Source organism: Nannobrachium achirus (genome assembly GCF_963921795.1).
Source record: "Nannobrachium achirus genome assembly, chromosome: 11".
NCBI classification, from domain to species: domain Eukaryota; kingdom Metazoa; phylum Chordata; class Actinopteri; order Myctophiformes; family Myctophidae; genus Nannobrachium; species Nannobrachium achirus.
Window position 1 is genome coordinate 10,655,064 of NC_137820.1, and position 17,058 is coordinate 10,672,121.

Below are 17,058 nucleotides of genomic sequence, written 5' to 3' on the forward strand. Positions count from 1 at the left end.
TTTGTCATCTTCTGTATTCCAGCGGTTTGCCAGATGATTATATCTAGAAGAGCAGAAAATATTCTGATAGGAATTTGAGGTCATATCAGACACCGCTGGATCCAAGCTCACAAAAAAACTAAACAAAAAAAGAAATCCACACCGCTGCTATGGCAACAGTCAACAAAAGTATTTTTCCGTTGACCCAGTAATCTCCAGCACTCCCCCCCCCCCCACCCCACCCGCTACACCCCTCAGTCAACACACTGCTGACACAGCTGTCTACACACACACACACACACACACACACACACACACACACACACACACACACACACACACACACACACACAGTAACACATTCTAGTGAAATCCACAGCCTCGGGTGGAGGAAAGAGGGTTGGGGTTAGACAGACAGACAGACAGATATGGTAGATAGCTATGTTACATAGATAGACACGGTAGATAGCTATGTTACATAGATAGATACGGTAGATAGCTATGTTACATAGATAGATACGGTAGATAGCTATGTTACATAGATAGACACGGTAGATAGCTATGTTACATAGATAGATACGGTAGATAGCTATGTTACATAGATAGACACGGTAGATAGCTATGTTACATAGATAGACACGGTAGATAGCTATGTTACATAGATAGATACGGTAGATAGCTATGTTACATAGATAGATACGGTAGATAGCTATGTTACATAGATAGATACGGTAGATAGCTATGTTACATAGATAGACACGGTAGATAGCTATGTTACATAGATAGACACGGTAGATAGCTATGTTACATAGATAGATACGGTAGATAGCTATGTTACATAGATAGATACGGTAGATAGCTATGTTACATAGATAGATACGGTAGATAGCTATGTTACATAGATAGACACGGTAGATAGCTATGTAACATACGGTAGATAGATACGGTAGATAGCTATGTTACATAGATAGACACGGTAGATAGCTATGTAACATACGGTAGATAGATACGGTAGATAGCTTAATTTTAAGCCTAGAATTATTTAATGCTTTAACCATTGAAAAATAGCAGCATTTGTATTTTGTAACTCAAATATTTGCTTCTGGGTGGTCCATGGAACAACATATTTTGAGATGATGGGTCCGCGGCCAAATACATGTAATTCGGGGGGTCCCTGACATGAAAACGTTTGAGAACCACTGATTTAGATGAAGGATTTAGAAGACATTTATAGAATCAGGTCAAAATTATTCCAAGACTTGCAAAAAAAAAAAAAATAGTTAAAGCATAAAATAAATATAATTTGCGTTCAGGCCTAAATGGCGCTATGTTACATAGATAGATACGGTAGATAGATCACTGAAGGAAATGGTGAGTTGCAGAAGAGAGAGACACTGGAGCAGACAGTTCTAACCTTTTATTAAGGTGCCAGAATAGAAAAATGTAATGTAAATTTTTCTATACTGGCACCTTAATAAAAGGTTAGAACTGTCTGAGCTGCTCCAGTGTCTCTCTCTCTTCTGCATACATCTGTCCCTGCTCCTGTGATGCACCAGACTGGCCGTGTAGACTGAGAGCCAGACCGATATATCGGTCAAACGATATGTCGGTCGTTTTTGGACCCTGATGTCGGTATCGGACATCGGTCATTATCTCTCCGATGTATCAGTAATTTTTAAGTAATATTAGACCACCATTTGATGACTGTTGCCTGTGAGGATCCATTGGGTTTCATTTTACACTCATGTGTTAAAGATCTTATAAAGGGTCCATTTTAGAGATGTTACCGATCAATCGGCAATGGATCGGATCGGATCGGGCCGATCAAAGCGTGATCGGCGATAATCGGTGGTTTAGATCAAAAGGTAAATTCACCGATCCGATCCGATCGGTGCATCCGATCAACCAGCCGTTCAGTATGCCCACTTGAGGCCATTTTGGGGTATTGATTTCCACAGTGCTGAAGGAGTAATTAGTTACTGCTATGATAATAAATACATAGTAATGCTGGTAAATAACTATAAGGCAAATATATAAATGAATTCATGAGTGAATTAATTAATTAAAGTTAAACATTAACATTTAGAAAATATAAATAATATATAAATAATAACTTGATCGGATCGGTGATTGATCGGTATCGGGTGATCAAACTTTTGTGATCGGTGCTCGGTGATCGGTTCCAAAAAACCTGATCGGACCATCCCTAGTCCATTTGGTTACCAAATCTCCATCATTTTGCTGGGGACCACGTGGAAACCCCTCAAGGACCACTGGTGGTCCCCGGACAAAAAGGTTTTGAAGTTTAAGACGTTTTTGAAATTTAGGCTATTTATTATTATCTTATATTATTACAAAACATCGGTTAAATATCGGTGGTCTAGCACTCTCCATCGGCAAACATCAGCATCGGTCAAAAAATATGGCATCGGTCGGGCTCTAGCTGAGGGGTGCTGTAGAACCCCTTTGTTGGAAATGGTGAGTTGTCTGGACATGGCAGTGAGACAGGAGCTGCTGTGACTATGTATAGACAGCAGAATATCATTCATCACATAGATACCCAAGACTGAACATACTGTATCACTTTACATCTTCCTTTTTTTCCATGATGTTAGGAATTCGGCAGCCAGTCGTGACAGGACAGAAAGACAGACAGTCGGACAGCCGACCCCTCTCAGACACACTTGAGACCCCAGATGCGGTCTATGACCCCGGACAACCGCAACGGGAAGATATTCCACCCTCCAGTGCAGAATAAGGGCAGATTAAAATAAGAGCTGGTAGACAGAGAGCTGATAAGCTGACTCTGTTCAGGAGCCGTGAAGTCAGAACACTTAACCCACTACTGACAGGATGATAAGCCTGTCCCCGCCCCCACTCACACATCACCACCACACCACAATGTACACAAACATACACTCTCATATACACAAAATGTATAAACTAAAGCACACATACAGTACACACACACAGGCACAGATTGTGGCGACCAGTGGTGTAAAGTAACTAATTACATTTACTTAAGTACTGTACTCAACTCCACTGGCTCCCGGTAGCGGCCCGCACTGAATACAAAACACTGATGCTGACCTTCAAAGCAGCCAAAGGTATGGCTCCTCCATACCTCCAAAACCTGATCAACCCCTACACCCCCACCCATTCACTTAGGGATGCTGACAGAACCCTCGCTAAAAACCCCAGGGCAAAAATCCACTTGTCCGAGACAGTTTGCCCTCCTGGCCCCCAAGTTGTGGAATAAACTCCCTGTCGCACTTAGAACAACGGACTCACTCGCTAGCTTTCGCCGTGGACTGAACCCTCACCTTTTCAGACTCCACCTAAACCCTTAGCACTACTGAAAAATCAATGACCATACATGAAGCTAGTTAGCATTAGTTTTTTCGAACTTTTTATTTTCTTTACTGATTATATTGTGTTTTTTCTAGATAGATATCCATTTGCATTTGTTATATTGCTGTTGATGTACTGACATGTTATCTTGTTTATTATAGTGATGTATTACCTGCTTATTGTAAATCGCTTTGGATTAAAAGCGTCTGCTAAATGCCTAAACTGTAAACTTACTTACTTCTACTCCTCTACATCTCAAATCCAAATATTGTACTTTTACTCCACTCTACATTTATTTGAAAACGTTAGTTACCAGTTATAACTTTCTAGATACTGTATAAATGATAATATAAAAAAAACATACACTAACCACTTTAGCCCTATTTTATACCTAGGCTGTTTCAAAATAGCCGATCTACAAGCTCACAACGCGTCGCATCAAAATAGCCGATCTGCTATTTTCAAACATTTTGTACTTTTACTTTTGGTACTTGAAGTACATTTTGATTGCCAACGCTTTCATACTTTTACTCAAGTACATTCTGAATTCTGGACATTTACTTGTAACAGAGTATTTCTACATTGCAGTATTGATACTTTTACTTAAAGCTATACTATGTAACTTTTTTAATAAAACAAATCTTAAAATTGTCCTAACTATTAAATCGTTTAGAACACCCACTCCGTTAATTTCAGCCCCAAAAGCCTTTTCTTATTATGTTTTCTACTGAGCCGTGTGGCCGTGAGGGGGGTTGCATTTCCCGGCAAAATTACGTCATCTGCATCATTCCGTATACGTGTCGGCCAATCACAGCGCGGAGCATACACTGCCGGCCAATCACAGCGTGTCTTGCTGTCTTCTCAGGAAGTAGCTTGCCTCATCATAACAACAGCATTTACTCTGGTGAAGGAGTCCGTTCTTCCGAACCGCCTGATCGGAGAGGGATGCGCCTCTACAGATGCGAGGTGAGGCGAGGCAGACGCGGTGGGCTGAAGGGCCGGTCCGCGGCGAAAAACGGACGAAAAAAGCAGCCGCGAGCAACTTACACAATATAGCTTTAAGTAAAATATGAGAGTACTCTTTCCACCACTGGGTCCGACCCCTCAGTTTCATGATGAGGGGGGGATTTTTTTTCATGAGTCATGTGGACCCCCCCCCCCCACTTTATAAATGCCATCTGTGCCCCTGGCTGCACACAGGTACTTTAATAGTCAGATGACATAGCACTGCTTTGATTCCCTGTTAGATATAGATGACACCTGTGAGAGAGACTGTGTGTGAGAGAGTGTGTGTGAGAGAGAGTGAGAGAGATGCTTTCTGACTACATAATGGTGCTAATGACACTGAACCAGTGGAATGGGCCCATCCTGTCCACTCTGCCAACACTGTTTGTCCAGTCACCAAAGCATTTTTTTCCCAGCTTAAAACACATGGCGCTCTGCTAAAAATGCTTCCAAATGCCCAGAGTTAAACGGCAGGCGTGAACGCACCGCGCAAAATAGACAAAATTGAATCAACAATCAGCAATTAAAAAAATCACACCCAATGTGAAGTGAGCGGTGGTCGTGCTTGCATAACGTCTTCAATCAATTGGTAATTGGTGATGTGATACAGGCTACACACACACGCACATTGCTATGGCAAAACGCTGAGGAAAAAACATTGCTATGGCAAAACGCTGAGGAAAAGTGGCTACAGATAGTGGCTACAGATAATTGGTGATGTAATATGATGTAATATGGCTACGCACAAACACATATTCCTATGGCAAAATGCTGAGGAAAACACATTGCTATGGCAAAACGCTGAGGAAAAGTGGCTACAGACACACGCACAGCCACTCTTAGGAGCGGCTTACCACCGCTCAAAAAAGACATGCTGCACTCAGCAGAAAACATCTCGGGGGGACATGATCACCAAGACAGAGAAAGAGAGTATGACTATACCGAAAAGTAGAAGTACATGATGCATATTAGAACATATACTGTATTTCCAGGGTCCAAAACAGTTTCTCAGGTACATGAGAAGTGAAACATAGTTTTGCAGGTACAGTATGGATAGCCTGCAGAGGTCCAGATGGGACCGTTGTGGCATCTTATTTTGGGACTCTGTAGCAATAAATCACGATGTACCTCTCCAGGCTAGGGAAGACAGGAAAAGAGGGGGGCAGCGAGAGAGATAGAGGAAATGAGAGGGAAGGGGACAGAGATTGCAGGACGATGAGTCAGAGAAAGAGCGAAAGTGAGGAAGAGAGAGAGAGGTAGATGGTGTCGGAGAGGGACACGCTCTGCGAGATGGCAGAGGGGTGAACAACAACAGCAAACAAGGAAAACAAAGTGACATGAGGGCAAGATGGAGACAGATGAATGGAAGAAAACACACAATGAAGTGAATAGGTATTAGAAAACAAACAATGAGATATTTGTCTGGAGAGGGGTGTGTGTGTGTGTGTGTGTGTGTGTGTGTGTGTGTGTGTGTGTGTGTGTGTGTGTGTGTGTGTGTGTGGTGTAGGAAATACATCCTATACACAGTGATTTCAAGCTGTACCTTTAGAATGCGCTCACATGTGGTGCATCAGAGTCAGGTAAACAAGTCTAATCATGAACTTGCCTTGTTCCCTTTCAGAATGTCCTGTTAGAAATGAAAACTCCCAACTATACTAAGAAATCAACTCCAAACTTTAAACTCAATGTACAATGATAAACTGTCACTTTTTCATGAGCAAATAGCCAAATCACCACTGTGCAGAGGCCAGGGCTCCACTGGGGGCATTGCGTTGCTCTGCTTGGTGGCGGCTTCATTGGCAAAATTTCTATTCCTATTTATGCAGAAGAATCTCATGTTAACCTGCTTACATTGCACACATATGCCGTTCTACTGTATAGCATGTTTCTCCTCAATTGAGTCCATATTTCTAATATAGATATATAGATATTTTTTGATTTACCAGACTGTTAACACAAACTAGTAGTTTTTAATCTATTACATTGTTAATGCACTCCCCCCTCATTTTGTTCAATTGTCTGTTTTAATGTTATATGCTCCCTTTGTCCGCTGAATATTGCTTGTACAGACTTATACCATTGTTCCACAAACTGTTGGAGATATACAGTTTTTCCACTTTCCATAAGTCTTACAATTCCTAATATATGAGTTAAGCAAAAAAATGTAATTGAACAAAATGAAGGGGGAGTGCGTTATACATTTAGCAGATTAAAAACTACTAGTTTGTGATTTACAGTCTGGTAAATCAAAACAATATCTATATTAAAAAAATATATATATACTGTATAATATGGACTTAAGGTGGTTGCACACTGCTGCGTTTTTCGTTGCGAAATGCGTTTTTCAGGGCAAGGAGAGAGAGGGAGATAGAGAGAGCAAGGGACTGAGTGGTGCGCGAAACGGGCGGCAGTGTGCAAACGTGATTGACATAACGTGAGGTTGATTTTTTTATTTGCGTTCTCCGAAATTCACTCCGATATTCGGCCCGAAAAACGCAGCAGTGTGATGGTTGTTTCACCCATATTACTTGTGATGTGATAATAAAGTTTGATTCTGATTCTCATACTGTATTCTGCACAATTCCAACCTGGTTTCTATACAAGAAAATGCAAAAAAAAATGCAAAAAGCCTCAGTTATAGTTCAGTAGCTGTTATTACTTTCCTGCCTCCGCAAAAGTTAGGTAAATACAGCATCTATATGATATATCATTGTATATACAACAATATTCACAACCGCAATAAAACAATATGGTCTAAATTGGTCTAAATAAAGGCTCCTCTACATCAGTCCATTAATATTTGCACGTCTAACTTAACTCATTGAGTGCCAATCCCGAACTAGTTCGGCTTTATTATCGTATCGCAGAGTGCCGATCCCGAACAAGTTCGGCTTTAAAAAAAAAAAAAAAAAAAAAAATTGAAAAAAGTTTTTTTGATTTTTTTTTTTTTTTTTTTTTGGACCCCATCAAATCTGGTGAACATGATTTCAATCGCGATTTTGCATGTTCCACCCCCATACAACCCCATCTAACATACAGGGCAGCCATGTTTGTTTACATAACATGTAAAACATAATGGCGATTATCTCAAGAATGCCTGAACGGATTTCCAATCGGATTTTTTTGTTTGAAAGCTGTGAACAAACTGCACAAATCCACTCCAATGCAATCCAGGATTGCATTGGATTTTTTAGAGCTCATTCTTCTCTGTTTTTTTCCCATGCATGAGGTGTGCAAGGTTTAATCATGGCTAAGTTGACGTAAATAAGGCTTCTAAAATGCTTGGTAGCCAATAGCTAACTTCAAGCTAACTTCATCCTCTTCCTGTACATGCACAAAGGAAAGTGTTCAGGCAAGTCATGGCTGCAGGGCTTCTGCATATACCAGCATATCTCTATGGGATTTTCTATGGCCACTGGGCGCCCTCTAGTGGTGAAAGGGGTGGCACTAAATGAGTTAACAACACACTGTGGTAATTTGTTTAATTAAGAACAGCTTGGCTGTTCATAATTTTCACTGAGGCCAATCAGACAGCTTCCATCATTCAAGAGCATAATAGAAAAAGGCATATGAACAGACTGGGACTGAAAAACAAAATGTAATAATTTATCAAGACTGATGTTTGTACTCACAATATTTGGCAAATATAACACATTTATCACAGATTGTACTCACTTGCCTGAAAAGTTATAAAATGATAGGTAAGATTTTAATTACCGCTCAATTTAACACTTATTTCTTTACTTTCTTTAAGGTTGTGTGATCATAAATGTCATACTGTACCCTCAATGCTTATACATCTAAATTCCAGATACTGTAACTACATAGCTACCAGTAAGACTCCCTAATCGGGAGATAAGCGACCGTTGGTCGCTTATCTCCACAAATAGGCCAAAAGTTTGTTTTACCAATTATCAAGACATACGGGCAGTTGACAGTTTGCCATGGTTACTCATTGAAGTTGAATCTCCATATATGGAGATAACCTACGCATCACACTAAGTCTGACCTCACCAGCCCATATTTGGGCATGAGCAACTTATGTCTCCATATATGGAGATATGATGACATCACACAGTCCTCAGCCGATGATGTGGCGTGATGTCATACAATACACAAACGAGCCCTACAGTATAAAGGGGCAATTCTTGCCAGGAAAGAAGCATTTCTTCGACTCAGACCTTATCGCCAGGGTTGGCTTATAGCAGCTGTCGGTAGGACCATATATGGATTCTGTTAGTGTGGATCTCCTAACAGGGCATCATCTGGGATACAATCCCTTTTATGCCCATATATGGAGATCCCTAACAGAATCCCTTTCATGCCCATATATGGAGATCCCTAACAGAATCCCTTTTATGCCCATATATGGAGATCCCTAACAGCATCCCTTTTATGCCCATATATGGAGATCACTAACAGCTAACAGAATCCCTTTTATGCCCATATATGGAGATCCCTAACAGAATCCCTTTTATGCTTTGTGTACACATGTGGTGTGATGTCATACTGATGCGGAGATATGAGCAGGGCAAAGGTGTGACGTGTGACGTGTGACCGACCGACCGACGGACGGACGGACGGACGGACGGACGGTGGAGGTTTTCATAGTAAACTGCTCCCTGACGGTCGCAATGATTGAATATGTCTATGGTTTCACACTTGTTATTTACATTTTTAAGTGTAGCAACAGTAAAAACAGCACATTATAGGTAATCAGTGCTCTTATTTTACATTCCACAGACCAGAAGACAGAGCGTGCGGCCGAGCTGGCCAGGTTCAGGTGTTAAGACAGATATATTGTGCTGTGTTTATAGACGGTTGCGTCCCCTCTCAAATGAGCACTTGCCCGGTCGGACAATCTGAAAGTAAAATTCACCTGCCTACTTTAGTCTGCTCTTCTTTTCCCTCCACAAAACTCTTTGCCAAATATAGCTGATCTACAAGCCTACAACACCTCGCAGTGCGAGGCGCTGTAAGATTTTAGATCTGCTATTTTTGGCTAATGTTCCACTCAGAATATGGATGCTAGGGTTTAAATGATTACGGTAAAAAAACATGATACTATCACACAAAGATTTGGCGGCCCCCCTGTAGTAATTCTGAGGACCGCCTAGGGGTCCCAGACCCCCTGTTGAAGACCCCTGCTCTAATTGATGAAATATATTTTGTTAGAATGGTGTTCGATCCCTAAAGTAGAGTGCCAGAGACTTGTCAAGGAACATTGTATTTTCAGCGTCAAGCAATCTTTCATGGGCAGATGTGACTTATGGGGGCTGGTGCAGTGATGTCATTACGTGCGCGTCCCGCGTCTCTGACGCATTCACGTTGCCTAGAGACGCATTCACGTCAGTGTTCTGGGGTCCCACGGACGCATCACCTCCATTGGAAAATAACTTGGAATAAAAAAAGAAACTGAAAAAGTATCCAATTAAAATATAACTTACAAATGTAAACGTTTGCTGACGGCGTCACGTGTATTTTCCGACAGCATTAAATTCATGATATTGTATTTATTATGTTAGTGTATACTGAGTGAGTCTGCTCACTGCTCAGACAGCGACCCCGCCTCCTCTCCCCCTGTCCTCTTCATCCTCTTCATTCAATAACAACTGGATGCACGCGCTATAGTTAGTTTATAGATGTGGTGGACATTGGACAACGTGTTGAAGCCACACAGGTCTTCATTGCGTCTTTACAACAATAGCGACGATTAACGCCGTGGTGAACATGGTCAAATAACCTTTATTGGCTCAACTACAACACGGAGGAAGCAAGCTAGCCTAGCATGTATGCTATCTGAGACAGTATGTATGTAGCCTAGGCTGCCTAACTGTTTGATTGATTATAGCGTTTTCGTGGCGGCGCCGTCCCTGTGGTGGTCCGCCGGGGCCGCGGACCACCGCGGCCGCCTGTGCCTTGCCCTCCCGCATCCATAGAGGGGCGGCACGTCCCTCTATGATCAACCGTTCAAAACAAAAGTAGCCGATCTACAAGCAATCCCAATCTACTGTTTTTGACCCAGTCCACTGGTTCTCTGTACAGCAGAGCAAACACAAGCACGGCAGATAGCATTTCCCCCATTCCATAGAAGCAGTAACAGTACAAACAGGATACATCTCACTGAGAAGATCCATATATTATCGATGTATATAAAATAACAGGTGGCTGTTGATTATGAAGACTCGGTAAAAGCTTCTATCTGCGCCCCCAAGTGGTCAACATCCGATATTACCGGTGAACATAACCATAATAACCAATTCAATGCACTTTGTCCAAAATGACATGACGTGTTGAATTTTTGTGGGACCCATAAAATATCCCTGGGACGCATCCGAAAGACACTCCTTGGGTCCCGGGACTCATTACATTAAAAACCTATTAACATCACTGCTGGTGTAAATAGTAACAAAGAAATTGCCGGCTTATTGTGTCTAAAAATGCATATTTAGCCACTTGTTAGCATGCCCCCACCCACTGAAATCAGAATACTAAAATGGCTAAAACAATAGAAAGCAGTAATTCTCTAATTACAATCTAAAATATGAACCCTTGTTGTAAAAAGTTGTCCTTTAAGTTGTTTTTTTGTCTGCGACTACACCAAAAACCTCTTGCCTTCCACTTTGCTGTCCCGACTAGCCTCAACCACAGGTTGAAACAGCATTGATGTAGACTAACTGTACTGGACATGACCATGGTAACATAACACCATCCAATCAAGGCTGAACGTTAGCATTAACAAGATGTTGAGGCTCAGGGAGAACATGTCACAAACTCTGAGAACTGTGCACCTTTCCACCTCTACTGGCTCAAGAACAGACACAACATTCTGCTGTAACGCACATTCCATGCTACCGAATGCCCAACGCACGCCAAGTTCGCCAACAGCAATAAAAGTTGAGATATTCATCAACATTTTCTATCACAAAAACAGTTTTAAATTCAAACTAAGTTGTATTCAGACCTATTGCACCAATTGGGGTGGGTTGCTACTTAAGTGATATTTCCTGGTGTCAATGGTGACAATGAACTTGATATTGTGCTTTGTTTGAAGTCTGAGCCGTCAGTCACGTTCAGTTGTGTCCCTGACAATTCCACAGAGGCCAACCATTCTCCATAGACTGCCCTGGAAAACATCAGTCATCATGGGAAGCACAATATGCTAAAATTAAGATGGCAATGACACCAGACCATCGCACAAAAATGACATTTGTGTACAATTCCATATGGCCCGGGCCGGTGGTGTGGTCGTCCGGGCACACTAGGCTGCAATGCCAGCCTGACAGTGTGTCACGGGTTCGAATCCCGTTCCCGGCGACCTTTGCTGTGTGTCACACCCCATCTTTCTCCCCATGTCCTGTCAGTCTACTGTTCTATCAATAAAAGCATAAAAGCCCAAAAATAAATCTAAAAAAAAAAAAGAAATATATAATTCTATATCACCATACGGTTGCATTCGTTTATGATCACAACATTTACATCGGAGAACCTTGTTACACTGCACATAACGGTCCAAAGACATGAACAACAAAACAAAAAGAAAACACTCACTGTTCTTGGAGGAAAAAGTCAGAGTTCTCCGGAGACACCTGTCCCGTCACGGGATGCCGAAATGTCGTAGTCCTCTGGTTATGGCTGGAGGGACAGAGCAGGAAAGAGAGACGTAGGGAGAGGAGAGGAATTAGGGAGGGCAAATAGAGAGGGGGAGAAAGAGAAAGGGGGGGAGGTGAAGACAAAATTAGCAACCCTCAATTGTACTCTGCCACTATGCGGTCATTGCGCTGGATTTTCACACACACACCAACCCACCCCGCGGCCACGAGGCGATAATTCTTCGCGGGTGCAGTAAAGCTTAGTGTCCCTCTCTCCACCCTGTTGATAGGGCGCTCGGCCCTGACTTTCCCAGGCGTGTGTAGAATGTGAGGGGAAGCTGTGGGCCCCCTTGCCACACCCCACTCTACCCTCGCTGCCTTGTCCTGGACAGCATGCGCTGATCAGTCCTCGCATCCACAAAGTGGTGTGGTCAGCATGAAATGACTAAGGACAGGGGCAGTGTGTGTGTGTGTGTGTGTGTGTGTGTGTGTGTGTGTGTGTGTGTGTGTGTGTGTGTGTGTGTGTGTGTGTGTGTGTGTGTGTGTGTGTGTGTGTGTGTGTCATTGGTTTCAGCCCATACTGGGCTTTCAGCCATTCATGCAGTCATTCAGGGCCTGGGGCACGGTGTGAAAGCATACCACTGGCAGAGAGGTAAACAACACAGGGGTGGCATGTTATAGTGTATGGTGTTTGTTCGCGGTGTTTGTGTGGGTGGGTGGGGGTGTGTGTGTGTGTGTGTGTGTGTGTGTGTGTGTGTGTGTGTGTGTGTGTGTGTGTGTGTGTGTGTGTGTGTGTTAGGGATGCGACGATAAGCGATATTATCGTATATCGTGATAAAAAACACTCACGATAATCGTGAGTGTTTTATCGTGATATCGTCCTCTGTCATGCACTGGGTTCAATTCACCTTTTATTTGCCGAGCTGCATATCCAGTACCACTTAAAACCTCTAGAATTGGTAAGAGGTACTTATAATATAAGTACTTGATAGTCTTTTTTTTCACTCTATCAAATGTCTTTGCCCAAAAAATAGCCGATCTACAAGCTCACAACGCGTCGCAAACGCGGCGCGTTGTGAGCTTGCAGATCTGCTATTTTTTGGTAAATGTTCCACCCAAGGATAATGGATTTTGATTATCGCGATAATATCGTAAATCACGATTTCTTTTGTCATAATAATCGTGATATGAAATTTTCCTAGTGTGTGTGTGTGTGTGTGTGTGTGTGTGTGTGTGTGTGTGTGTGGCGGGGGGAGGGGACTATATGCTGTATAAACTGCAGTTTTATTCAATTCAAATATTATAATATGGATCAATCATTCAAAGTACAGTATGCCAGTCATTCTCCAACACTTTCATGTAACGGTACTCCAAATTGATATGGTTGAAGACTCCCATGTGATATTATATGCCAGATATTATGTGACTCCCATTTGAGTTTTTTCTAAATCGTTTGAAAACAGCTGATCTACAAGCTCAGATTGGATATTTTCCAAATGGCTGAATTACAAAAGTGGTTAAAGTCATTTTGATGTTAGATTTCAAATTTAGCTTGGGAACCCCTGGAACCCCACCTGGGGGGGCCCCAAACCACACTTTGAGAACCACAGCAGTATAACTATGCGCCCTCTACTATTGATCAATAATTAATATATTTATTTATGTATTTAATATTGGGGGAATGGTGGCGCAGTCGGTATAGCGCTATCACAGCAAGAAGTTCCAGGGTTCGATTCCCGCCGGCGACGCTGTAGGCGCTGGGGGTGTGTTCTCTCCTCCGCGATAGAAATGTAAGAAACTTAGAAAATATATAATAATAATAATAAAAATATACAGTAATGATCAAAATAGCAATTAACACATTCAATACCACAACTTTAGTTAGTCAAAACCAAAGGTGTTGGGTAACATTCTGCTCTAGTGCCTGACATTGCGTAAGAAGTGAATCTTAAGTGGGTACTTATTTCTTTTTTTTTCTTCTTTTTTTTAAGAACCAGACAGCAGTGAACTTCCCCGTTGGGATCTTTGATGTAATCAGTTAGTGCCCTGCTACTTTAAATGCAGCAAGTTGAATCACTGCTCGACACCCAGTACACCAGCTCCCTATAGACCCACAACCCAACCAGTATATTCTGCTCTTGTAAATTATGCTTTGAATATCGGTTTATTTTAAATGCAGATCCAATTTTGAATGAAACAGACCATACTGCAAATGTTAAGATGCTACAATGTCCTGGGTTCGATTCCCGCTCGGGGACGCTGTGGGCGCACCCGGAGGAAAAAAAGATGCTACAATGGAGTCTCATAACGGAACTTTTAGTTTAGTTCAGTCTAGTTTAAAAGTTCAGGGGAACATTTCATTTTGATGTGGTTGCAAGTGCTTCCGGAAGACCTTTCCCTCGATATTCACAATAGTTAGTGTCATAACAGTATGTACGCAATATTGCTTTTACCATGATCATAAAGAAATATGCCAGACATTTATTATTCAAAGATATACAAGATATATGACTTGCAATAACATTATGTAAGTTTCATTTTCTTTTTAGTGTAGGTCGCAAACACTTCCAGTCAACCTATTAGAGCAAAGGGAGAGATAGGAGCAAAGTCTCCCTCTCTCTCCCATTGAATGACTCACTACTGAGCAATGGTGCATTTTAATGGTGCATTTTATATAGCGCTTTTATCCAAAGCGCTTTACAATGTGCATTACATTCACCCATTCACATACACATTCATACACCGGTGGCGGTGGAAACCATGCAAGGCACCAACCAGCTCACCGGGAGCAACTTGGGGTTCAGTGTCTTGCCCAAGGACACTTCGACATGTAGACAGGAGAAGCTGGGATTTGAACCGCCGACCCATGGAGCATTGGCCAACCCACTCTACCACTTGAGCTACAGCCGCCCCACAATATGAGCAATATGAGCATAGAGTATGATATGATTTATTATTTAGAACTCCTGGCCTGATAGGCCAGTTTGCGAGACACTTCTACATTCCACTGATTCACTCACATACAGTGCTGTCACTCAAATCAGTCCTTGATTTTACAACATCAGTATGAATTTTGCATCACTGTTGAAGACAAGTCAACCGTCAGTGTTGGATCGCATGTTGTGTGACAGTTAAGATTATTTCCTGGCTTGCATAACTGACACTAATGTATTGAAAAATATAAAAAATTCCTTTAATTCTAATATTACATACAATAGGACTGCCTGAATTATAATTTATATAAAAACAACTACAGCCATTGCAATGTCAATACCGCATTTAAATAAATCCAGTAATATTGTTCAGTCCTACTCCCAATGCCAAGTGACAGTTACAGGGATCCAAACAGCTTTCTCCATCCATCCTCTATCCCACACTAAGATGCCAACACGTCTCTCCAACAATGACCCATCCAGACAATTCTTTCACCTTTAGCCAGTTCGTCTCATTTGGACAACAGAATTAGTATTTTCCACACAATTCCTGTATACTGCCACAACACTCCAATAGTCAGAACATAGATATTACAGTACAATACCTGAAGCTATAATAGATGTCTTCCTGGGTTTAATGAGTGTCATAGGAAGTACAGTAGTCACGCTGCCAGAACAATGAGCCAGCTAAGCACACAACGCTCTACATAAAGAATACAACAAACACATAATACAAAAAATCACACTCGTGTGAACTGAGCGGTGGTGTGTGTGTGTGTGTGTGTGTGTGTGTGTGTGTGTGTGTGTGTGTGTGTGTGTGTGTGTGTGTGTGTGTGTGTGTGTGTGTGTGTGTGTGTGTGTGTGTGTGTGTGCAACAGCGCCCCTCCCTTAACATGTGTGGTCAGAAAAGGTTACTGCAGGAGTGCAGGCTACGGACACGGAGACAAACAGACAGACAGACAGACAAACAGACAGACAGACAGACCCACACACACGGCCACGTATAGGAGCGTTGTGACCACCGCTCAAAAATAAAAACTGCAGGTCATGAGATTACATTTACCAGTGCACTGTAGAGAGGAGTATACTATCCTAGTCCCTGGGGATCTATGAATTAATAACTGCATACATAAATATAGTATGTACAGTATCATTATTCTTTACGAGTGATATGCACTTTTATTCGAGCAGCTATCGTACTCAGGGGCGTCAATTGGGTATGGCAGGGGTATGCATTAAATATAAATCCATGAATGTCTCTTTGTCTATCTGCGCTGGTTATTATGTTGTTACATTACAGTAAAATAACTACGAATGCAAAGTTTTACATAATGGTCACTTTAACAAGGTATTATAATTATATTCTCCACACTTGTATTCTCCCCAGTTTGACAAAATGGTATATTACTAGGTTCCGCAGGTCATCTGCACAGGTGCAATGCATTATTCTTAATTGTGGCACGTTTACATGCTAAGTTTAGCTGCACTTATCCAGCCCAAGAAACCGTAGAAACCTGAGTAAAACACTGACAAAAGTCAGTTGTTTCTTTAGTTTTTTTTCAGACATTGTGAAAATAGCCGATCTACATGCAACGCAGCGCGAGGCGTTGTGAGCATGTAGATCTGCTATTTTCACAATAGAACCGTGCTATCCAAAATGTAATGCCTATTTTCCATGAGGACTATATCTTTGCCATACCCTAGCTTTTGCTGAACTGACGCCACTGATCGTACTTACTGTAATTAGATTGATGTGTGGTTTTATATGGTTGTTTTGTACAGTATGTGCAAATTTGTTTGAGGGGATAATGTATTGAAAATATGTTTGTTTTAGTACTCTTGCGTGATATGCACATTGCACACCCCAGAATAAAACATGAATTATGACTATGTAGGAGTAGTTGCTCTTTAATTAATGGTATGGGGAGGCAACCATGGTAATAATAATCTAAAGTGGATTCTGAGCAGTGCATTCACATTCTGTTTGGAGAACAACTTACTCATAAAATGTTTAGTTTCATGTCATATACAGTAGAGGCAGTAAAGTGAATGTACAGGATGTATCTCTAGTACAGTCAGTACTAGCCGTAAAGATGGCTGCATGTTGTATTATAGAGTATATAAACTCAATATGGAGCTATATTAAAATGTATCAAAGGGAAGGCTAATGTATATGTATATGTATCTGTATCAGTATA

At 41.7% G+C, this 17,058-nt stretch overlaps 1 protein-coding gene across 1 annotated transcript in view; it reads right to left on the reverse strand.

Annotated features, from left to right (window-relative positions):
- The window catches only part of LOC308294893 (pleckstrin homology domain-containing family A member 7-like), a 141,943-nt gene that overhangs the window by 24,241 nt on the left and 100,644 nt on the right, over window positions 1-17,058 (reverse strand). The window contains exon 4 of the mRNA XM_080737808.1: window positions 11,887-11,970. Within this exon, the coding sequence (XP_080593934.1) occupies window positions 11,887-11,970 (84 nt within the window). The remainder of the gene's footprint in view (window positions 1-11,886; window positions 11,971-17,058) is intronic.